Source organism: Esox lucius, chromosome 5 (assembly GCF_011004845.1).
Source record: "Esox lucius isolate fEsoLuc1 chromosome 5, fEsoLuc1.pri, whole genome shotgun sequence".
NCBI classification, from domain to species: domain Eukaryota; kingdom Metazoa; phylum Chordata; class Actinopteri; order Esociformes; family Esocidae; genus Esox; species Esox lucius.
Window position 1 is genome coordinate 22,865,326 of NC_047573.1, and position 24,540 is coordinate 22,889,865.

Here is a 24,540-nt window from a genome sequence, read left to right on the forward strand (position 1 = left end):
CCAATTACTGATTTAACCACAGTTTGGGGATATACAGATCTGAAAAAAATTAAGAGACCACTGCACCATTTTATTTTCTTTCCAAAAAAGTTGAAAAGGAAAGTTTTGAGTGAGAAACAGAAGCATTCAATTTGCAGTGGTCTCTTAATTTTAACCCTTCTGTTCCTCACTCAAAACCTTCCTTTTCGAATTTTGTGGAAAGTAAAGAAAAAGGTGCAGTGGTCTCTTATTGTTTTCCGGACCTGTATATTAACTATAAACAACTATTTATTAACATCCATGTCATAGTTACTGTAAGCCAGAAACACACACACAAACCTTCCTGGTCAACCACCCAAATCATTTAAAATACATCATCATAACAAGCCTGTGGGGACTTCAGTAAATTATTTTAGAAAAAAAGATTTCAGCTAAAAATAACCAAAAAGTCCATCTGGATGTCTGGTTTGGCTTTCAACCGCCGTTCCCCTGCCAAACAAAACTCGTTTGAAATAATCAACTTCAAAGACTTGCATAATTTTGGCAATTGCTATAGAAAAATATGTTATTGCTGTAATATCAGGAGATCCACAATATGATTGGATTTACTGAGTAAGTGCTCATTTGTGATTCAGGTGTCAGGTGAAAGGACGTGTGAAACCTGTTTGGAACTAGAAGTCCATTACATGTCAGGTCAACAATTTAGCCTCAAGATTCATAGATCAACCAAATCTGTGTAAAAAGTATATTTGACTTTCTCTGATTGTTTTGCACCAATCCTGCGTCTTTGGCTTCGGGGGAGGTCCGCAGAAAACAGTCACAACTAATATCTCCCACATGTAATGTGGGATCACTCAGCTGTATAGAACAAGTGCCCGGTCTGCCTCGCCAACCGCTGTTCAGAGAGGGAGGACCACAGACATGTTCTCCATCATACTTGCATGAAGACAGTTGGCAACCTGACTGGCAACCTAAAGGTTCTAAGATTGACTCCCTGAGCCGACAAGGGGAAAACAAATCTCCTGTTCTCTGCTTGAGCAAGACAGTCGACCCTGACAGCCCCCTCGCATCTCTCCCATTCGAAGGGGTTGGGATAGAAGCTGAGGTAAAATTCTGACCGGACTTTGTGTTCCACTGATGATTAGATGAACATCCTCTGCCACCGCTCCCACTTCCGGTTTGGTGAGAGCCAGTCAGCCCAGCCCCCCCCCCCCCCCCCCCCCCGGACGCAACTCCCTTTAGGCTCTCCATTCCATCACCCATCGGAGCGAGATATAAACGGCGTGGTGGAGTTTGCGCGCGTGCGCGTTGCCAGCGTGTGCGAGTGCGTGTGTGAATGTGGGGCCGAGTCTCCCTGCGGATGTCGACGGCCACCAGCTGCTTTCCATTAGCATTCCTCAGCCTGGCTCATGTGGGCAGACATTTGAGGAAGATAAATGATGCAATTGGATGAGGAGACGGAATACCTCCATCCCCTCCCTCTCTCACCGTCTCTCCCCGTCCTTTAGACGCTCCCCCCTAAGCCCTAGGGTTTAACCGTTTTATTACGGGGACCGGTTTAGCACACGTCATCCCGTCTCAGAAAGTGTGCAGGCCCGTATGAAGCCACCCAGATCAATGCTGTGACATGGTTTCAATCCTTTTAATCTAACTGTAGTGTTACATCCAGCTACATGAACCCACAGAAACAATCACAGGGACGGCTAACTTCAGAGGGTCCCGTCGATCCCTATGGAATTAGCTACGTTAGCATCCTGTTGTTTTTGGGCTCGTATAAAATGGTCTGCATAGCGCTCTGCACCTTGATGGTCTTTTGCCTCTAGGGCAGTTCAAGTTGTTGATAGAGGACCTCCTTGTTGCGGAATGTAATTGCTTTTCTTAAACTGCTGGTAAATATTGTATGTTTTTGTTACGTTGTGTGTTGTACATTGTGTATGATTTGTGTCCATGCAGGCCTCCTTTGCAAAAGTTAATTGGTCTCAATGGGATTTCCCTCCTAAAATAAATAATGGATGTTTTTGTTTGTCTCTCCCTCTATCGCTCTCTCTCTCTTCCTTTCCATCTGTCTTTCTATCTCTCTCTCTCCCCTCTCTCACTCTCTTCCTCCATCCCATCTCTCTCCCTCTGTCCCATCTCCCTCCTCTACCTCTCCCTCTCTCTTGCCACATTACTCCTGATTATGGTGATTCTCAAGTCCCCACTCACAAACACACAGAGGATTAGACAAGTGCTTTGCTCCTGGTTATTTTCCTCATCCATATCCACTGTGTCTAAGGATACACTGAGAGCCGTCAGGGCTGCAGTCTAAGCAGTGTGGTGGTGTGGTTTTGGTTAGGTTGGGTTCTCGTACTGTGGCTATTCCACTTGTGTGGGATTCTGAGCTAGCGGAGATGAGTAAGTGAGCATTGTATTTGGTACTGAGTCTTTGGTCGGCTTTTGGGCTATTACCGATTCAGGCTGTAGCTCTGTAGAAGAGTGTACAACTAAGAAATCGTAAAAGTAATTGATATAACATATTCACACGTCTCTGTTCCTCTCGCCGCACAACAAATGCAGGAAAGTATACCCTTTCAACACACCAAACTTACAGTAAGCCAATTCAATTCAAACATGAAGTGTTTGTGTGTGTGTGTGTGTCTGTTATTCGGTGAATGTAAAATGCTGAACATGTGTTAAATGAATCTTATACAAAATATAATGCACAAATAAATGTCACACCTTTTCTAAACTCACATAGGAAAGTCAAATACAACTGGGTTACATCAAAAGACATTAAAGGTGTCACACCTTTGAACAGCAGTTCCTTAGGGAGAATGCTATAACCCAGATGTTACTTTGGAAGTGTAATTTTGGCAACACAATTTTAACGCATTTAACTTCATTGATCTCAAGTTCATCAAATAATTTCATGATCCCTTTAACGGGCAAACAATGTTCTGTTGTTTTGTAGACCATTCAATTTCATTCCTTTCTATTCATTCCCTTTATAATACAACCTATTCCATTCCACTCCCTTCCAGACTGTTCTATTCCATTCCACTCCCTTCCAGACTGTTCGATTCCATTCCACTCCCTTCCAGACTGTTCTATTCCATTCCACTCCCTTCCAGACGGTTCTATTCCATTCCACTCCCTTCCAGACTGTTCTATTCCATTCCACTCTCTTCCAGACTGTTCTATTCCATTCCACTCCCTTCCAGGCTGTTCTATTCCATTCCACTCCCTTCCAGACTGTTCTATTCCATTCCACTCCCTTCCAGACTGTTCTATTCCATTCCACTCCCTTCCAGACTGTTCTATTCCATTCCACTCCCTTCCAGACTGTTCTATTCCATTCCACTCCCTTCCAGACTGTTCTATTCCATTGTACTATGCAGCTCCACTCTGGTGCCTGATGAATACCTCTCAGCTCATCACCAGAGTAGTGTTATCCCTACTGGGACATTAGAGAGTAACAGCTGTCAAACCTAATCCACAGTTCTGCACTGGCCACCCAGAACACAGAGCAGGAGTCCCAAATGGCACCCGATTCCCCCTTCAGGGCCCACAGGGCTCCGTAGGTTGCCATTGGGGAAGCAAAAAAAAAGATGTATTGATATTTCAAAGATGTTGAACATGTGTACTTTTGGAATTAACAGGATAATACTTCACAAATCTACTATGTTTATATCTGCAATGTAGACACTTGAAGCTAACAGTTTATGCGCTTTCTGATTGCACAGCTGAATTAGGATAGACAAATCTGACCGTGTCTAAGACTCAACAATTAAACTCCTGGATCAGAACTTCACAGGACTGAGGGGATGAATAAACAGGCACATTGATCGCTCAAGGATCAATAACAATGTCACTATGGGCTGTTCAAAGGCCTCACACATGACATGACCATGTTGTGTGTCCCAAGTTAAAAGCCTTAGCATCACACATGAAGCTGTGTAATAGAGTTTTTCTGTGTGATCAAGTCACAATCAACATTGCCTGTTCATCCATCCAGAGAAGTCCTGATTGTTCTGCGCAATAAAGAAACCTTTCAAAAGATTTGAAACCTTTCAAACGATTCAAGGCTTTCTTCCAGTCCGCCTGGAGGCCCAGATGGCGATGGCCATTCTGGGTAATATTCTACGGGCACTAAAAGACAGGCCAGCTTGGTCTAACAGATAAAGTATCTGAAATGTTTTCGAATGGGGTTCAAACCCAGGGCTTCAAGTGGGGAGGGTGAGAGAGAGAGAGAGAGAGAGAGAGAGAGGGAGAGATGAAGAGAGGGTTAGCACAGTAATGACAGCTCATTTTACTACAGAGTTCCATTTATCTCAGCCTCCCAGGGAGAAATTAGCCTGGGGTCCACAGTAAAGAATGTCAGTGAAATTTACAGGCTCTGTGTGCGGTGGTCTTTCTGGTCTCCATTAGAAGGAGGTGAGACATTAATGCACAACCCAAGGCCTTTGGACACACAGGTCCATTCTACGGCTGCCCCCGAAACAGTAGGCTACGATAAAGGAACAAACGACTCATGAAGTGACAATGCGGGGTCTGTCTACCATTCCTACTGTGCAACAAGCAGTCATGTACACGTTAAGATCCACGCGAGTCATAGTTATTAAGGGTTTTGGTGACACACTGTGTATTCCTGCACCTTAGCTGTAGATGACAACTCAGTCAGAAAGTGAACTGTGCTTTTATGAGGTACTTTCGCCCAACCTTTGTCCAGACCCAGCAGGCTGCGGTCAAACACCAGTCAACCAGGCGTTTGTCAAACGGTCACACAGTAGCACACACTCAAGAGCAAACAAACGCGCGGAGCTCTCCCACATGTAAACAAACACACAAGTCTGAATAACCAGTATGATTAGCCTATTGTTTCATTTGTAATGAATGCATTTTTAGCATTGTTTTGGGACAGTCCAAACTATTTAGACTGACTAGAAGTTGCCACCGGAGATTTTAGCGAGATTTAACATCAGAACGCTGGAAATAAACTCAAAGAAATGAGCCTCACAAACAAGACTGCCAGAATAACTCAGTTACTAGGGTGGAACACACTTTGGGTCGTGAGAATGAAACAGAGAGTTCAGCCAGGGACAAGGACAGAGGGAGCCCTGGCATGAACCAGCTCCGAATCATCAGGGTCGGGCAACATTTGGCACAGTGCGTCTCAACACCATCCTATCTGGATGTAAACAGGTTAGCAAGATATTTCATGACGTACAGTCGCTCAGCCTTGTCCCCGGGCTCTTCTGCCCATTTTACATAGTCTGAGGAACACTATAAACGACTCCTACAGCCCTAACCTAGGACCTTGGCGGTGCTGGCTCAGATCCACAATGATTATATGACTGACGTGCCCAGTAGAGAGGGGACTTCCTCAGGCCAATGACTTAATGACGTTGTGGGGACGTCCTCAGGACAATGACTTCCTGACGTTTTGGGGACGTCCTCAGGACAATGACTTCCTGACGTTGTGGGGACGTCCTCAGGACAACGACTTCCTGACGTTGTGGGGACGTCCTCAGGACAATGACTTCCTGACGTTGTGGGGATGTCCTCAGGACAATGACTTCCTGAGGTTGTGGGAACGTCCTTGCTACGTGTCTTAGCAGGGTAAAGACTCACCTTAACGTAGGCAGTGTACTGCTGGCAAGCCTCTCTGTTGATGTCCAGGGACAGCCGGTTGGCCACAGAGCTGATCTGAGCCCCGTTGTGAACAAAGTAGACCCGGGAGGGCTGGCTCCTCTGTCTCTTATCCACGTCCGCTGTCAGGTTATACATCAACTCTGGAGATAGATAGAGATGGTTAGATAGAGTGGGAAGACGGACACATGGGATTGTTTGTGCTAAGTCGTCTCTATTTACACAGCTTAAACAAAACGTGTTTGTAAATTCACACAGAAGCAAGGAGGCCAATGTCAGGCCCAAGAGTTGTAACACGCCTAACAGCACCTCTTAGTAGTGGTTGTGTTTGGACCTAAAGTGGATTTTTGTTAGGACAAATATTCATCACTTCTCCCTCCTAGACACATAGCACACACACACACGCACACGCACGCACACACTCACATTTACTTTAGAAGTGCAAACACGTGCTAAACACAAAGATTATCAATCAACTAACGTAATGCAGACCTAAGCACACTACCAAATATGCACACATTCAAACAGACAGACTTTCAAAACAAGAACTGGACTCCCTCAGCTGAGTCCCTTTGAGTAAAGGAACACTGTTCCAACATTTCGCACCCTCTATTTCCATTCACATGATGGTAATGTCATAATTTTAACACCATGTTAGTTACCGGGTCAACAACACTGTCAGTGAGTTCATCAGAGAACACCATGTTAGTTACCGGGTGAACAACACTGTCAGTGAGTTCATCGGAGAACACCATGTTAGTTACCGGGTCAACAACACTGTCAGTGAGTTCATCAGAGAACACCATGTTAGTTACCGGGTGAACAACACTGTCAGTGAGTTCATCGGAGAACACCATGTTAGTTACCGGGTCAACAACACTGTCAGTGAGTTCATCAGAGAACACCATGTTAGTTACCGGGTGAACAACACTGTCAGTGAGTTCATCGGAGAACACCATGTTAGTTACCGGGTCAACAACACTGTCAGTGAGTTCATCAGAGAACACCATGTTAGTTACCGGGTCAACAACACTGTCAGTGAGTTCATCAGAGAACACCATGTTAGTTACCGGGTCAACCACACTGTCAGTGAGTTCATCAGAGAACACCATGTTAGTTACTGGGTCAACAACACTGTCAGTGAGTTCATCAGAGAACACCATGTTAGTTACCGGGTCAACAACACTGTCAGTGAGTTCATCAGAGAACACCATGTTAGTTACCGGGTCAACAACACTGTCAGTGAGTTCATCGGAGAACACCATGTTAGTTACTGGGTCAACAACACTGTCAGTGAGTTCATCGGAGAACACCATGTTAGTTACCGGGTGAACAACACTGTCAGTGAGTTCATCGGAGAACACCATGTTAGTTACCGGGTCAACAACACTGTCAGTGAGTTCATCAGAGAACACCATGTTAGTTACTGGGTCAACAACACTGTCAGTGAGTTCATCAGAGAACACCATGTTAGTTACCGGGTCAACAACACTGTCAGTGAGTTCATCGGAGAACACCATGTTAGTTACCGGGTCAACAACACTGTCAGTGAGTTCATCGGAGAACATCATGTTAGTTACCGGGTCAACAACACTGTCAGTGAGTTCATCAGAGAACACCATGTTAGTTACCGGGTCAACAACACTGTCAGTGAGTTCATCAGAGAACACCATGTTAGTTACCGGGTCAACAACACTGTCAGTGAGTTCATCGGAGAACACCATGTTAGTTACCGGGTGAACAACACTGTCAGTGAGTTCATCGGAGAACACCATGTTAGTTACTGGGTCAACAACACTGTCAGTGAGTTCATCAGAGAACACCATGTTAGTTACCGGGTCAACAACACTGTCAGTGAGTTCATCGGAGAACACCATGTTAGTTACCGGGTCAACAACACTGTCAGTGAGTTCATCGGAGAACATCATGTTAGTTACCGGGTCAACAACACTGTCAGTGAGTTCATCAGAGAACACCATGTTAGTTACCGGGTCAACAACACTGTCAGTGAGTTCATCAGAGAACACCATGTTAGTTACCGGGTCAACAACACTGTCAGTGAGTTCATCGGAGAACACCATGTTAGTTACCGGGTGAACAACACTGTCAGTGAGTTCATCGGAGAACACCATGTTAGTTACCGGGTCAACAACACTGTCAGTGAGTTCATCAGAGAACACCATGTTAGTTACCGGGTCAACAACACTGTCAGTGAGTTCATCAGAGAACACCATGTTAGTTACTGGGTCAACAACACTGTCAGTGAGTTCATCGGAGAACACCATGTTAGTTACTGGGTCAACAACACTGTCAGTGAGTTCATCAGAGAACACCATGTTAGTTACTGGGTCAACAACACTGTCAGTGAGTTCATCGGAGAACACCATGTTAGTTACCGGGTCAACAACACTGTCAGTGAGTTCATATGCTTTCCAAGTCAGCCAAAGCGCTGAACGCGCGTGTGTTTGGCCTTACGCGCAGAGCCACTTTGTTGCTATTGTCAATCAAAAATTGCATTTGCATATTATGTATTGTATTAAGTTTTGTATTTTCCTATTATATCATTTAAATGAAACTGTTTTCATTGTTGATCACTGTTGTGGTCTTTATGGGATCTTACTGTCATAAACATGATTTCGAACACGTGCATAGCCAGCAGTAACTACCTCAGAGGGGTGTCATCTAATAAAACAGAGGGAGGGACAGCAGCACACACCCCAGTCATATCTAAAGAGTAGCACGTCTGTGTGTTTCTGTGTGCGTGTGTTTGTGTGTGTGTGTGTGTATAAGGGGGTTGCCTTCCATGACCTAAATCTGCCAGGCGGAAATATGGGGGCATTACCGTCCCAGGGGTAGTCACCCAAACGAACACACACACAGAAACACACCCACTCGGATGGGGACACACCCAACACACTACGGGGCGTTGTCACCAAACAGAAACAACCAAGGTGCTGCAGTCAGTCAGTCAGTCAGTACCACTTTCCAGGGGTCTTGCCAAACAGCAGAGAACAGAGAAGCCTTATTCCTGCTGTTGGGGCTGGCCTGGATCTCCTCATTATGAAACAGCAGGCTGCTTCCCTGTCCTGGGGGGCACCACTACCCCAGAAGGAATCTCAGGGGTGTTTAATAACTTTGCCTCGCCCCGGGGAGACGCACAGGCGGAACTCAAATGTCAAATGTTGCGAGCCAGAAGAAAAGGGCATTGAATTTGAAATATATAGGTGTGTGCTTATAACTTATACATTCTTTCAGACTAGAGTTTGAAAGCTAGAGTGGTCTTTTTTTCCGTCCTACCCCTGATAAAGCACAATGTGTTATCTGTACATGATTATGAAACAGAAACGGATGACGTAGACTCTCCCCACACTACACTATGACCTCAACTAAACAGTCAACTAGGACCACACCTTGCTGGACTTACGGGAATCCACGTGCTTTGGTTGTTTGTCTGTGATGGAGTTCAGCCTGGTCTCAGATCGCTGGTGTTGTGTATTCGTCATCATCATACCAAACAGATGTGGTACTGTCCTGAACCCTGTTGTCCTTACCTATCTGTCCTGGCAGTTGTTTCCCTCTGAAGACCAGGCAGATTGTAGCATTGAAGCAGTTGAGATGCTGTGGGCCCTCGTGACACTCAGGCACAGTGATGTTGATGGAGACAGGGAGGTATATGGACACATCCACGGTGATCACTGGCCGGGACCTATAGGCCAAATACAACACACTGTCAATGGACCTACAATCAATATAACACAACACACTGTCAATGGATCTACAATCAATATAATACAACACACTGTCAATGGACCTACAATCAATATAACACAACACACTGTCAATGGATCTACAATCAATATAATACAACACACTGTCAATGGACCTACAATCAATATAACACAACACACTGTCAATGGATCTACAATCAATACAATACAACACACTGTCAATGGACCTACAATCAATATAACACAACACATTGTTAATGGACCTACAATCAATATAACACAACACACTGTCAATGGACCTACAATCAATATAATACAACACACCGTCAATGGACCTACAATCAATATAACACAACACACTGTTAATGGACCTACAATCAATATAACACAACACACTGTTAATGGACCTACAATCAATATAACACAACACACTGTCAATGGACCTACAATCAATATAATACAACACACTGTCAATGGACCTACAATCAATATAATACAACACACTGTCAATGGACCTACAATCAATATAACACAACACATTGTCAATGGACCTACAATCAATATAATACAAAACACTTTCAATGGACATTCAATAAACATAATACAACACACTGTCAATGGAGCTTCAATCAATATAATACAACACACTGTCAATGGACTTACAATTAATACAAAACAACACTCTGTAAATTGACCTTGACAGTTTGTTTATTTGTACTGGTCTGACCGACATCCACACCGTCATAGAGTACCACTGACCATTTTTTTTGTTGAGTGCACTTACTAAGTAGCACGCTGGAGCGGACAAAGTCCACGTCTGTGCATGACATGAAAGCATTCCAGCTAAAAATACAACCACTCACCTCAACAACACCACACTATCAGACATAAACGCACCAACGGTGATATCTGCAAAGGCAAGACAATGAGGTCAATGAGAGAAGCCCGGGCTGGTGAGAATTCATTTGGTTCTTTGATTATGTGGCCTAAAACACAAAGGCTATCAGTATCAACAAAGTGCCAATGTGTTGTTTTTGTTTACTGCTCTTGCTGTGTGTCCACTCTTAATGTGGAATGCGGCCAGCAACATGACTGAGCATCACAAGGCTTAGCGACTGACCAGTAACCACTCGGTAACGGGAGGGGAAGTAGGAAAAGAGTGAACAATATCAACAATGTAGGACGTTCCCTACATTGTCATGAAGTTTATTTGCTCAACTACACTCACCTAAAGGATTATTAGGAACACCATACTAATACTGTGTTTGACCCCCTTTCGCCTTCAGAACTGCCTTAATTCTACGGGGCATTGATTCAACAAGGTGCTGAAAGGATTCTTTAGATATGTTGGCCCATATTGATAGGATAGCATCTTGCAGTTGATGGAGATTTGTGGGATGCACATCCAGGGCACGAAGCTCCCGTTCCACCACATCCCAAAGATGCTCTATTGGGTTGAGATCTGGTGACTGTGGGGGCCATTTCAGTACAGTGAACTCATTGTCATGTTCAAGAAACCAATTTGAAATGATTCAAGCTTTGTTACATGGTGCATTATCCTGCTGGAAGTAGCCATCAGAGGATGGGTACATGGTGGTCATAAAGGGATGGACATGGTCAGAAACAATGCTCAGGTAGGCCATGGCATTTAAACGATGCCCAATTGACACTAAGGGGCCTAAAGTGTGCCAAGAAAACATCCCCCACACCATTACACCACCACCACCAGCCTGCACAGTGGTAACAAGGCATGATGGATCCATGTTCTCATTCTGTTTACGCCAAATTCTGACTCTAGCATCTGAATGTCTCAACAGAAATCGAGACTCATCAGACCAGGCAACATTCTTCCAGTCTTCAACTGTCCAATTTTGGTGAGCTCGTGCAAATTGTAGCCTCTTTTTCCTATTTGTAGTGGAGATGAGTGGTACCCGGTGGGGTCTTCTGCTGTTGTAGCCCATCCGCCTCAAGGTTGTGCGTGTTGTGGCTTCACAAATGCTTTGCTGCATACCTCGATTGTGAGGAGTGGTTATTTCAGTCAAAGTTGCTCTTCTATCAGCTTGAATCAGTAGGCCCATTCTCATCTGACCTCTAGCATCAACAAGGCATTTTCACCCACAGGACTGCCGCATACTGGAGGTTTTTCCCTTTTCACACCATTCTTTGTAAACCCTAGAAATGGTTGTGCATGAAAATCCCAGTAACTGAGCGGATTGTGAAATACTCAGACCGGCCCGTCTGGCACCAACAACCATGCCACACTCAAAATTGCTTAAGTCACCTTTTTTTCCCATTCTGACATTCAGTTTGGAGTTCAGGAGATTGTCTTGACCAGGACCACACCCCTAAATGCATTGAAGCAACTGCCATGCGATTGGTTGATTAGATAATTGCATTAATGAGAAATTTAACAGGTGTTCCTAATAATCCTTTAGGTGAGTGTATATTTGACAAGGTGGTTATTTATAAAACTTGAGATGAAGGCCGTTATTATAATAGTGATTTCTGTGCTGTGTCACCTGTAATCTATTGTTTAACTTGATGGTACCTGGGTATCCATTGCCGTCCATGTCCACATTGCCAGAGACTGATTGGCCGAACATCTGAAGGGCGGGACTAATGCTTCGTCCAGACAGCCTCTGCAATTAATTGCATAAAACATTAGAAACACAAATGCACACAAACACAGACATGCACAAAGACACGCAAACACTACTCCTACCATAACAGATCAGTGTTACTCCCACCATAACAGAACACTGTGTCAGTTACTGGCACCACAACAGACCACTGTCTGTTTCTTAATATCCCAACCACACATGAGAGCAGGGCTACGGTTTTAGTGAACTGTAGTTTGAGGGTGGTAAGTACAATAGTGCACTAAGGGACATAGGGGCTCTGATCAAACGTAGGGCACTATATAGTCAGCTACTTGGAACTCAATGTTTGTTTCATGTAGTTAATATCCACCATGGGGATCCTTTGTTCTGGGCTACTGGCTAATGAAAATACCCTCCAGTGTGTGTGTATGTGTGTGTGTGTAAGATGAGTGGAAAATCTCTTCCCAGGATAACATTACCACCTGGGTCTTTATGACACGATAGTCAGAAGTCGTTCCCAAATGACACCCTATTCCTTATGGAGTGCACTATTTTTAACCAGGGTGCATAGGGATTAGTGTGCCATTAGAGTAAGGGAGTGATGTTGGTTTTGCGTCAACACAGATGGAGCTGGGATGTTATCCTCGTTGCTAACACAATAAGTTGTGTGTGTGTGTGTGTTTGTGTGTGTGTGTGTGGGTGTGACTGAATTAGATATTAAAAACAGATGAGGCTGATGATTTGGTCGTTGATGTCTCTCACACAAGGGACATGATGTCTCAATTGGCTTAAGCTGAATTGTCTGTTCATGTTCCAGTCTCCCTTCCTATTATTAAAGTCTACTGTAGTGGAAGCCTCTTCTTTTCAACTACTGCCTTGTTACTGCTGCCATTTAGCTTTATTTTAGTCCCACGCAGAAAATAAATACCATTTCAACATCTAAAAGAATACATAACAATTAAGTTATATGTATTTAATGCAAACTTTTTGTCTTTTATAAATCCATAGGTGTATTAAATCCATTTCAAATTAAATAAATTGGGACCAAAGTAAAAGTTTCTAATTTCGATCATTAGAAGTACATATTTTTGTTGTCTTCTCATGGGGTGTCTAACCATTGAAAATGTCTTTACCAAAGAATATTTGTTGATGATTCCTGTGGCATCTCCATGATAAATATAGATCGCTCCACTGTACTCATCTTCTTTGGGTGCTCCTATAGCCACATCTACAGAGAGTGACAGAGAGAGAATAGGACAAACACATATACACAGAGATAGAGACACACAGAGACAATTCTTACAAAAAGTTAAGAAAAACCAAGACTGCATTTTATCTCCAACTGCTTTTCAACTGTTCAGTGTGTTAGGACCCCGTGAAGAAGTGTGTTAGCTTTGCGCCAGGCCGTGTTCGGGAAACACGTTATATGGTCTTAATAGACACTTAAGTGTTGTCAGTGCCCATAAACCCCAGTGTGAGACTTCTGAGGGAGTGGAAACAGAAACATAAAGCTGAAGGCAGAAGAATTAACTTAAAGGCAGCATTCCGAATGACACCCTAATCCCTACATAGTGCACTACTGTTGACCAGCACCCTTAGAGCCATTTGGAACGCAAGCCTATATCCTGAAACCACTTCCAACCAAAGTGTGTAAATGCACATTCCCCTTATAGAACAAAAATTGCTTTTCAGTGGTGTTGGCATAGCGTGTCATAGCACAATGTGAATGAGTACTCTGAGTACTCTGAGTCATACCATGACAATGAAACAATAAAAAATGCAGAGTGGTTTTACAATATTAGTCACTTAACTAGCGAACCACGTTTATTTTACATGGTGAACATGGGTAATTGAAAGCTGAAAGCAATTCTCATATTAAAACAAAAACTAGCCCTACTTGCTAAATATGATGGATAGCCCAACATGATAAATACAGCCCTGCCCGCCCTCCCCTTTGTTTGGTTGGCACGTCCGTGTGATGGATTTCCCAACATGCTAAATTAAGCAATGGATAGTCAGCCGTACATGAAAAATATAGCTGATAGATAGCCCTACATGCTAAATACATTGATGGACAGCCCTACATGTTGAATACAGCTGACAGATATCTCCATATACTAAAAAAAGCAATGGATAACCCTACATGCTAAATACAGCAATGGATAGCCCAACATGTTAAATAAAGCATATAGATAGCACTACATGCTAAATACAACTGATAAATAGCCCTATATGCTAAATACAACAATGTATAGCCCTCCATGCTAAATACAGTGATAGAGCGCCATATATGCTTAATACAACTGATGGATAGCCCTACATGCTAACTACAGTGATGATAGCCAAACATGCGAAATACAATGATAGATAGCCCTATATCCTGAATACAACTGATGGATAGCCCTATATGCTGAATATAACTGATGGATAGCCCTACATGCTAACTACAATGATGGATAGCTCTATATGCTAAATACATTGATGGATAGCCCTACATGCAAACTACAGTGATGGATAACCCTATATGCTAACTACAGTGATGGATAGCCATATATGTTAGATACAGTTGATTGAGCACCTGAGAGCAGCTGCCTGTGCCAGCTGGGTGGCCATTAGAGACAATAACAGAAGCCCCTTAGGCAGTATCCGCATCTGTCAAACTGAGAGGGATGATGAGAGACGGATGAAAGCAGGAAAACAGCCTCCAGTCTTCCTCATCCTTAGCTTTCCAATTTGACACACACGCCAAGAAAAGCCTTCTTTAGACTATGCCAGTGATTGCCAGGAAAAATAGAGTGTGTGTTTGTATGTGTGTGTTTCCGCGTGCACTGTGCAGCGCACGCATGTGTACGGTGTGTCTGGGTGTGTGTTTGCATCTCAGTGTGTGTACTCATGCAATGTGTATAGATATGAGCAAAAGAGGGTAATGCTCTCTGTAGATCCCCCTCACCACAGGATAATTGAAACAGATTTCCTGTGAGAAAAAACATTTTGGGGGTTTCACTAGCCAACGTATTGCAAACAGCCAACATACGCTAGCGTCACCATGTTTAATATTGTGGAACAAACACTGTTTGGCTTGGATGTATCACATTCCACAAAATTAGCCACTACATTAGACCGCTTCTCAAAAATATAAGTGAATATCCATGAGTGTGTCGTTGAGAATTGGGGAATTTATACAACAGCAATGATACACAGGTTTGTGAAGTTTTCCAAATTAACATACATACTATATTTGCTAAAACTGAGTTAGTTGAGGGACACCTACCTTGGTATCCGTCGTCATCAATGTCTCCTATTGCAGTAATAGACTCTCCAAAGTGAGCATTGTAGGCATTATCTCCATTTAGGAGTCCAGCCTCCTCCATAACCCCCTGAAAACAGTCAGACAGTGGGATGGTAGTGATGTGACAGTCTAGTACTTCAGAGAGAAAGGATTATGTCCTATGACTATGAAATTTAAAGGGAAACAGTTATCATGACACAACCCTTCACTTTAAAAGGAAATTGATGATGTGACAAAGTGCATTACAGAGAAATGGTTATAACGAGGCACAAGGCATTACAGAGGAATGGTTACGATGTGACACAGGGCATTACAGAGGAATGGTTATGATGTGACACAAGGAATTACAGAGGAATGGTTATAATGGGACACAAGGTAATTTACCATTACTATAAAAGGAGAACTGTTAAGAAATAATACTTTGTGGGGATGGTTATAAGTAAAGTGTTACTGAAAATCTCCAGTTTTGGCTATAATTTACAGATGCTTTCAACTTTGTTTAGTTAACTGACCCACATTGAAAATTCAAACAACCGAACTTACATTGTTAACATCCTACACTAGCTGGTTATAACATCTCTATGATAATACAAATACAACTGGACCAAACACAGACACCAACCTGTACAAAGTAAAATAATCCCTACTGGTAAATCAATAAATATTTAGTTAACCCAAAAGCTGGTCGGACATGAACTGATAAACAGTCTAAGTAGGTCATATACACTATGTCTACACACTACAGTCAGTTATGTTGATATATGGTAGGTCCGACACAGGCTGACGGGAAGGCTATAAAATACCCCAAGTCCTAGAAGTCCAAATATTTCGTTTAGAAAATTCCTAGTTTGAGGATTTCCTCCCTGGTCATTCCCTTCTGAATAAGCTACCTTTTGAAAAACATGGGACACCCTTTCCCTCCCCAACACAGATCCCGATCATCGGACTCACATTGCCCTTGCTGAGGTAGACGGAGACCTGTCCCTCATCACGTAGAGTGCTGTACATGGGCGCTCCAACGAGCAGGTCTGAGAGGCCGTCCCGGTTCAGGTCAACTGCACACAATGAGGAGCCAAAGTAAGACCCCATCTGGAACCAAGCAGAGCCACAGAGCCAGGCAGACAGCATTGGGTAAGACATCAAATCGATGCAAGTACATTCTTTGGTTCATTGTCTTCTAGTTGTGTTTTATGCATTTTATTTGACATTTATTTCTATTCTATACTGCCCCAGATTTCGTACAGACATAAACAGCATTGTTCATATAACAACAAACAGCTTTTCATTGATGTTGTTATCTAGTATACGGTAAACTTGTCATGTAAATAGTATGTGTATGTATTGACTAATTCCTAGCCACAACAGAAATTCTCTCTGGGATGAAAAAATGCTGTATATATTCTTCATTGTTCTATTTAATTTATAACTGCATATTCTGTTTTATTGTGCTTTTTTCATTGCAAGAGGTGGTTTTCTTACCCCTGTGTCCTTCACAATTCAAGATCCCTTTTATATCTCTACCAATAATAAAGGAAGATTTACAAAACCTAGGCTCTTTATTTACCAAAAATAACTTTTTATTTATTATTAAAACCATGCAAAATGTCCTTCCTCTCTGGATGTGTCCAGGATTGTAGCAAATATACTGAATAGTGTTTTGACCAGAGCCCAGCTGCTAAGATGACATTTTAATAGGATGCTATTTGGAACACAGCGTGGAGCTTGACTGAACCCCCCTGCCACCACCACCGCTGCCCTGGAAACACTTGACATGAACAGATGAAAACAGAGTGGAACTTCTGAGGGAACAGTTTACTCAGGGGCCCAGCACGCTTCACCTGCAACAGCTCTGTGTAGTCTAGAACACAACGCACGCTTTCCCAGACTTAGATTAAGTCTAAAGGTGCTCCATTGAGCGTGCTATCTAGTGCACAGCCAGGCACAAGGCCAGGAAACCAGCAGATTATCACTCAAGTGTAGGTCCATGTTATTTCTGATAACAGTGATTGCTTACAGATGGTGAAGGTGATCCAGATCAACACACTGGGAATTGAATAACAATATGTGGCTCACGCAGTAATGGCTGAACAGCATACAGTACTGTTAACCGGGGACATTATATCTGCCACGTACCATTTTCCCTGAGGCTTGAAAGATCTTCACCAAAGACAACCCATCAATTCTGAATATATATACCTGGAGATAAAAGATAAAAATTTAAAAAAATATATTTACAATACAGTATTAAAATGTTAAAAAAAATATGTTTTACATTTCTGTGTTTAGACAAAAATCTTCTTTAAAATAACATGTTAACAATCAGCATTATATTTTTCAATTCAGAGTCCTAGAGTGGCCTCTGGTTAAGAATTAGACCCATAGCCCTTCCAGCTAAAATATTCCTCCCACTGTCTCGAGCCACTCAAGCATCAAGGCCTAAAACATGCTGTATCTTTAAAACATTTTGTTAATGAATATATTCAATACGGCGCACCGGGGAGGACTAGCTGTCCAGACAAAAGAAAACATATGACGTTCTTCCTAAAAGAGTCCATTCTTGTACATACTTTCCCCCCTCCTCTGTGTTGTGGGGCTCCTGCCGCCACATCGATAACGTTAGGGGAGGAGAAGTGTCCAGCAGTCACCCCATAGCCTGGAGAGGGACAGACACAACATGAAATAGTGAGCAGTCAGAGCATTGCCGGTTAAAACAGACAGAATCAGTCAGATACGCAAATACAATAAAGGAAATTATCCCTGCGTAACTATTTTATTATTAGAAAAAATTGGCCAGGCTAGTGTAGTATAAATCACTTTGTGACAGCTGTGAATAAACAAATGGCTTTTTTTTATGTATTTATCAACTGACTGACAGACAGGTAAAGACAAAGAAATACTGACTGAATGACAGATTGATCAATTGATCAACCAAAGAATACAGTATGTACCTAGATAGCTGTATCTGTGAGAGTCAACGTCTTCTTTGTTGGGGTTGTAGAAGGTGTTGGAGCTCAGGTTGTAGACCTTGACTGTTCCAGTCCAGTAGTATGATCCTGGAGCTCCCATAACCACCAGCTCCTGGAAATGACCAGAGACCATACATCCAGCACCATTAGAAATGACCAGAGACCATACATCCAGCACCATTAGAAATGACCAGAGAACATACATCCAGCACCATTAGAAATGACCATAAAACCACACTATACATCAGCAACATTACAAATTACCTCTGTTGCACCGTACATCAGCAATGTTACAAATTATGACAGACACACCATTCATCAGCCTCATTAGAAATTAGAACAGACAGAAAATACATCCAGCAACATTAGAAATGACCACAGACACACCATACATCAGCTACGCTACAAATGACCACAGACACACCATACATCAGCTACGCTCCAAATGACCACAGACACACCATACATCAGCTACGCTCCAAATGACCACAGACACACCATACATCAGCTACGCTCCAAATGACCACAGACACACCATACATCAGCTATGTTCCAAATGACCACAGACACACCATACATCAGCTATGTTCCAAATGACCATAGACACACCATACATCAGCTACGTTCCAAATGACCACAGAAGTATATCATCTCCGTTGGAGACCAAAGCAAAATTTGCTTGGTCCCAGATCTTTTGGAGCTGTCTACCAACACAATCCATCCTTTGTGATTGTAATACAGAACAAATTTAGGACCAGACGACATACTTGCACTGACGCCAACCACCACCATTCATTCATGTTAAGAGACGTTGGAGGCTGCAGACTACATGGATGGTGAAGGGATTTACAGGTGTAGTAGAGAGAATGAACATGCCGTTGGAGGTGAATCTCTCTAACCGATGACCACAGACCACACTGTATTCCCTGACCACGGCTAACCACACACCACCCCCGCTGTATGGTAGCAGCATGTTTTCTTTAGATCGTCAGAGGATTTCATTCAGAGCTCAAATGAGAGTCATGGCTTGGAAATGACTTTAAAAGGACATGGATGGCATTCCAAATGGCATTCTCTTTCCTGTTTAATGAACTACTGGTGTCAGTGGGGCTCAGATGAAAGGTAGTGTGCTTAAAAGGGAATATGGCGGCTTTTGACACATTCTGTTCAGTCTCTTGTTGTGGTTTTTTCGCAGCGTGGACTACGAATGGAAATGAATACAGGCACATTACAAGGAAATTAATGGCAAAATGTTGATTCATGTGCAATACCACTGTCAAATATGATCCCTTAAAATAACATTAGACCCTGAGATTCACTATGAGGATTACATTGGAATCTGATCTATAAATATTAATTTTCATCTAACAATAAAACAGGCCTTTCCCTGTCCTTAAGTCACAGCTATGATAACATCACTAGCAGTGTGTATCTCATACCACACATATTAAGAAAATAACAGCAATAGAAAAATAAGCAAACAGTGTTAACATCAAATCATTGACTGTGGAATGACTCCAAATGTTCTTCCATTTGCCTCAACTTTGTTACGAAACATAAAAAGTGTAATGGAATTACAAGAATGTATCTTCTAAGAAAGTAAACAAACATCTGGAGTCCTTGATCTGAAGATAACAATAGATTCTGGAAAGTCTGGCTGTCGTTTGATTTGAGAATGTCAGAAGGTTGTCCCGCTGTCATACATCTGTGAAAAACTAAAATACTTAGATGAATAACTACAGTTCAGAGACAAAAGGTTAAGAATAACAGTTGTCTATTATATCAAACAGTCTTTTTCTTCAAATTTCACAGATTCCAAATATCTGTTCTGAAGCTTTTCCAAAAGTGTTTTTTCAATAGCATTTTACTTGTCAGACCATTATAAGGCCATAGCGAAGGAACATTATTTTTGTATTGTTGATCCTATGTATTAAAGATCCTATGTACTAGTTTAGTATCAGTCCACTGATAATGCAAACCCCAAACCTTTTCACATCAGCGTTCAGGCTTTTAAGATGGAGGACTTTCAGGACAATGAGCTACATAGGAAAGAATCACGTGACATAACTACGTTGTCCGATATGACTTCAATGTTTTGTAAACCTGACCAGCGACTTACACACTTTTTTGGATTGCATTAAATAAAAAATTTTGGGGGAGGTAAATATCCTTTAAAAAAATCCTGACATGTTCATCTGTACTCTTACATAATGTACAATATTTTCCCATTTCCTAAAACGTTTAACCCTAAACTATGTGATGATGGATTCCCCATAGCCTAAAATCTAAACGGAATTCCAAATCTCACTAGTTAAACTGAGCGCTAACCAGGTTGGATGCCAAGCTAAGACAGCATTGGGTAACAAGGTTTTGATGGACAGACAGATTAACCTGGTTCTGGGCTGGGGTTTTGGGTTCTGCTATTGTTATGTGATAGTGACCCTGCACAGACGAGAACAGAGACATATCAGCACTTTGTGGTATCTGGGATTGGATTTGGGTCCACCAGGATCTGTAAGGTATGGTAAAAGGTGTGGTGTTATTGTCCCGTGACGGATCAGAACAGAACCCTGCTCTGGGCAAACAGACGGAGCGCTCAGCAAATAACTCAAGTCAAATAATTGGATCAAACTTTAATGGACTGGCACTAGTTTAAAGAGCACACTCCCCTTTGACACGTCCTTATGTCAATCCGCCCCAGCCTCAGCACAAAGATCATGATTGTGTCCTAAATGGCACACTATTCTCTACATAGTGTACACACAATATGACTAGACTGCTAGTGACCCTGGTTGTTTTTGTTTGAGATGTATGGGCAACAGAGTGCCGTTTGGAATAGAGAACATGTGGTCAAATATTAAACAAGTATCTGGAGCATGTGAGCCCAACCACACGTCGGTATTTAATTATCTGAAGCAAAAAACACGTCTTGTGCAAATAGTCTGGAGAAATTCGACAGTGGATAAAGTTGTGTGAATGCAAGAACAAAGGGTTTGACTGATAGCAGCGCTTCCACTGTTGAAGGCAAAGGAAATCTTTATTTGCTTCTGACACTATCTCTTCACGGGAGGAACAAGGTTCCTGCATTATATCAAAGAAGTCAAGTGAGGTGAATGGTGATCCTTTTAGTAGCCTGTGGAAACAGGAATGAGTGAGGAGACTGTCTGACTGTTTTGGCAGTTATCTGCCTGTCTGTCTGTCTGTATGAATGCTTTGGCAGTTATCTGTCTGTCTGTCTCTCTGTCGGTCTCCGAAAAGATACTGTTACTAATCTATTTCCCTGCCTAGATTATCCCCTAAAACTGGCACAAGTAACTTCTGCTGTAATAGCGCTTCTGCATATTTTACTACAGGTGGAATTGAACGCATTCGGTGAATTTGAACTCCATCAATACGTGTATTGGAGTAATATGGGGCAGATGACCTGTTTCAGAGCTCATGTTGAATTCAGCTGAAAGAAATCTTGAGCTGAGAGCTGTGTGCGTGTGTGTGTGTTTACACGTGTATGTATGTGCAAAGCATATTCCAGTTGAAGAGAGCAGCCTAAACACAGTGTGACTGGTAGAGAAAGACTGAGGCGAATCAAAGTAACACATGTATTAGAGAAATAACAATAGGTTAACATGCAGAATGCACTGCGACTGACCTCAGTAAAAACGCCTGCTATCCCCGCTTGGCATGATCCATGCTCTTCCCCATACATCTTCTTATAGTCTGCAGGGAAGAAGCAAACCACAAATTATTTTGCTGTGTGCCTGAGCCAGCACTTCTAGTCCACTTCTTCCTGCATTCCATAGTGAGCTAGTCAAAGTCTTCACCGCCGGCCAAGTCAGAATCTGGAATAAAGGGAAGAAAGTTATCCCGTCCAAAATGGCATTCTATTCCAGGATTTGGTTCTGTCCAGGCCCTGGTCCAAATGAGTGCACTATATAGGGAAGAGGGAACCATTTGGGATGTAGTATTAGACATTGGGGGAAGTAACTACAGATTAAAGCCACTTTCAACAAAAGGTCCCACTAGGGGAGACACTCTGCCTCTTAAGTTACTGAACAATATTGGGCTTGGATCTCTCCAATTCGCACTGTACACATGGTCCCATGTATGGCCTAGTTAAAAACTGTGTGTGTGTGTGTGTGTGTGTGTGTGTAGTCACTAGGAGAAAGGAAGGAAGTGTCAACCAGTAAGCCAAATCAAGAAATAAAGCCGTGCCTCTTTGAAAAACGAAACTCACTTGGCCTAATCAAAAGCAATAATGTAATGAAATCATGGCTGCTTCCCATATGGCACAGTATTCACTTTATAATGCTCTCATTATGACCAGTGCCCATTGGGCTGAGATCAAAAGATGGGGCTCTGGTTTAAAAGTAGTGCGGTATGAACGGCGTAGGTACCATCTGAATGCAGCCCATGACACTTGTATAGAACATGCTAGGTACGGTCTTGGTGGGTCCAGTGATGCTGCCACCTCTGGTTCACACTGTCCACACTGCAGCGTGGGTTGGATTCCAACCGCTCTAACAAAAAAAAGCTCTACTCTGACAATGTCCTGTCAATGAAAGCATGAAGTGCATGAAAAATATATTTCAAAATAAGAGAACATGCAAGGTACTGTCAATGTACAGAATTCCAAACATACTTTTAAGCAACACAATTTTTTGCTCTGTATTCCAGCACTTTGGAATACATGTTTAAATAATTAAATAACTAGAAGATCTTCAATTTGTCATCTTTATTCTAGTGTAGGGCCAGTCAGTGATATGCAAATTCTATCATGATGAATATAATTAGATGAGAAGAGAAGACCTGATTCTAGGTCAGCAAAAACAGTCACGGTCTACCCCGCTGTACAAATGTATATTGTTCTTAACAGATTCACCGCGTTCAAATAGTAAAATATAAGAAAAGTGAAATAAATGCATACAATTATGAGGAATTATTCTAAGCACCTTGAAAAACACCATGCCATTATGTATTTGCCAACATGGGTTTCTCCAAGTCAGCCCCTCTTTAAAGTAAATGTTTTCCTAGGGAAAGCATCACAGAGGGAGTACACATACCAACTCTTTACCTCGCTTGGTTGGACCAGAACAATGACTGTGTGTATGTGTTTGCTTTGTGTGTGTGAATTTATATGTGTGTGTACTATTGTCCTTCAGCAGCACATCCAAGTGTCTATTTATGTGTGTGTGTGTGTGTGTGTGTCCTTGGAATCCCAAGGTGTCATTCCCGCCAGACAGAGATCTCATATTTCTGTCTTGAGTTGGTTTGAGAAAGACAAAGAGAAAACACTTGAAGGCTCTCAGGGTGCCAGCTAGCCTTTAAAGGCAGGATATCAGCCAGTTGTCTGGTGGTGTGTGTGTGTGTGTGTGTCTACATGCGTGCCTTGACTGTAATTATAACTCAATCAATCTGGAGAGAACGTGTGCCATGATAAACTCCATGCACTGTTTATCTCGGGGACATACACAGCTGAAAAATACACACATACACACAGATGAGTGTAAATGGAACATGCACAGGTTGAATAGACCCTCTCCAAGTGTTCTTATGAAAGCAGTGAACTTCACTAAAGTCTGTCTTCAAGTTGTGTACAATGAGAGTTTATTTGCCCAAAGGAAGAATTCAGTTTAAATCTACTTGAAATGTAATTCCATTCAGTAACCTAGACCCAGCCACTGTTGCAGATTACACATGCTAACCCAGGATCTCTTTTGGCTAACAGGAAGAATAAAAACAAGCACGACCCTGTTAATTTTATAGATATTTATTTTCAAATGTAATTAAGTCGTGAATACATATGCTAAAAATAATAAATTAATACGTTCAAAAATGTATTTACCCTCCCCACATTTAGAAAAAGTAAATATGTTGTGGTGTGTAAGAACTCAATGTATGACACTGTGTTTGGAACAAGACGCCCTTGGGCTTAAATCATCGGTCAACGCACCTGATGACAAATACAACGAACTCAGACTTGTGTGGACATTATGTTTCATGTATGTCCTTCAAGTAACCTGTGGAAACCAGCTGACTAAACCAATCCCGCACAGGGTTGGCATGAAAACAAGCTGCTCATGGAATGCTGTTAACTTCGTCCCAGCTATCAACATGTGGTGGAAATGGCATCCTGGCCCACACGCCAAACCCAGTACGAGGGTATCCTGATGACGTTCAAATCTCCTCCAGAGAGAGACATGCTATCGAAGCCTAGACTAGATTTTTTTGGACTGATCTGTGATGGAAGTGAAAGACAAAAAAGTGCCTACATTCTCGATCGAAGGCAACCGCCGCTGCATGTTTAAGATTATGAGCCCCACTCCAACACTGATGAATAAACCGAACACGGCATT

At 42.4% G+C, this 24,540-nt stretch overlaps 1 protein-coding gene across 1 annotated transcript in view; it reads right to left on the reverse strand.

The window, feature by feature from the left end:
- itga9 (integrin, alpha 9) overlaps nt 1-24,540 on the reverse strand; it is an 87,466-nt gene that overhangs the window by 47,466 nt on the left and 15,460 nt on the right. Inside the window, exons 5-15 of the mRNA XM_029119909.2 lie at nt 21,837-21,904; nt 18,173-18,302; nt 17,792-17,877; nt 17,358-17,420; nt 16,176-16,313; nt 15,207-15,312; nt 13,069-13,163; nt 11,884-11,974; nt 10,199-10,244; nt 9,159-9,313; nt 5,590-5,750 (exon numbers count right to left, since the gene is read on the reverse strand). Of these exons, the coding sequence (XP_028975742.2) occupies nt 5,590-5,750; nt 9,159-9,313; nt 10,199-10,244; nt 11,884-11,974; nt 13,069-13,163; nt 15,207-15,312; nt 16,176-16,313; nt 17,358-17,420; nt 17,792-17,877; nt 18,173-18,302; nt 21,837-21,904 (1,139 nt within the window). The remainder of the gene's footprint in view (nt 1-5,589; nt 5,751-9,158; nt 9,314-10,198; nt 10,245-11,883; nt 11,975-13,068; nt 13,164-15,206; nt 15,313-16,175; nt 16,314-17,357; nt 17,421-17,791; nt 17,878-18,172; nt 18,303-21,836; nt 21,905-24,540) is intronic.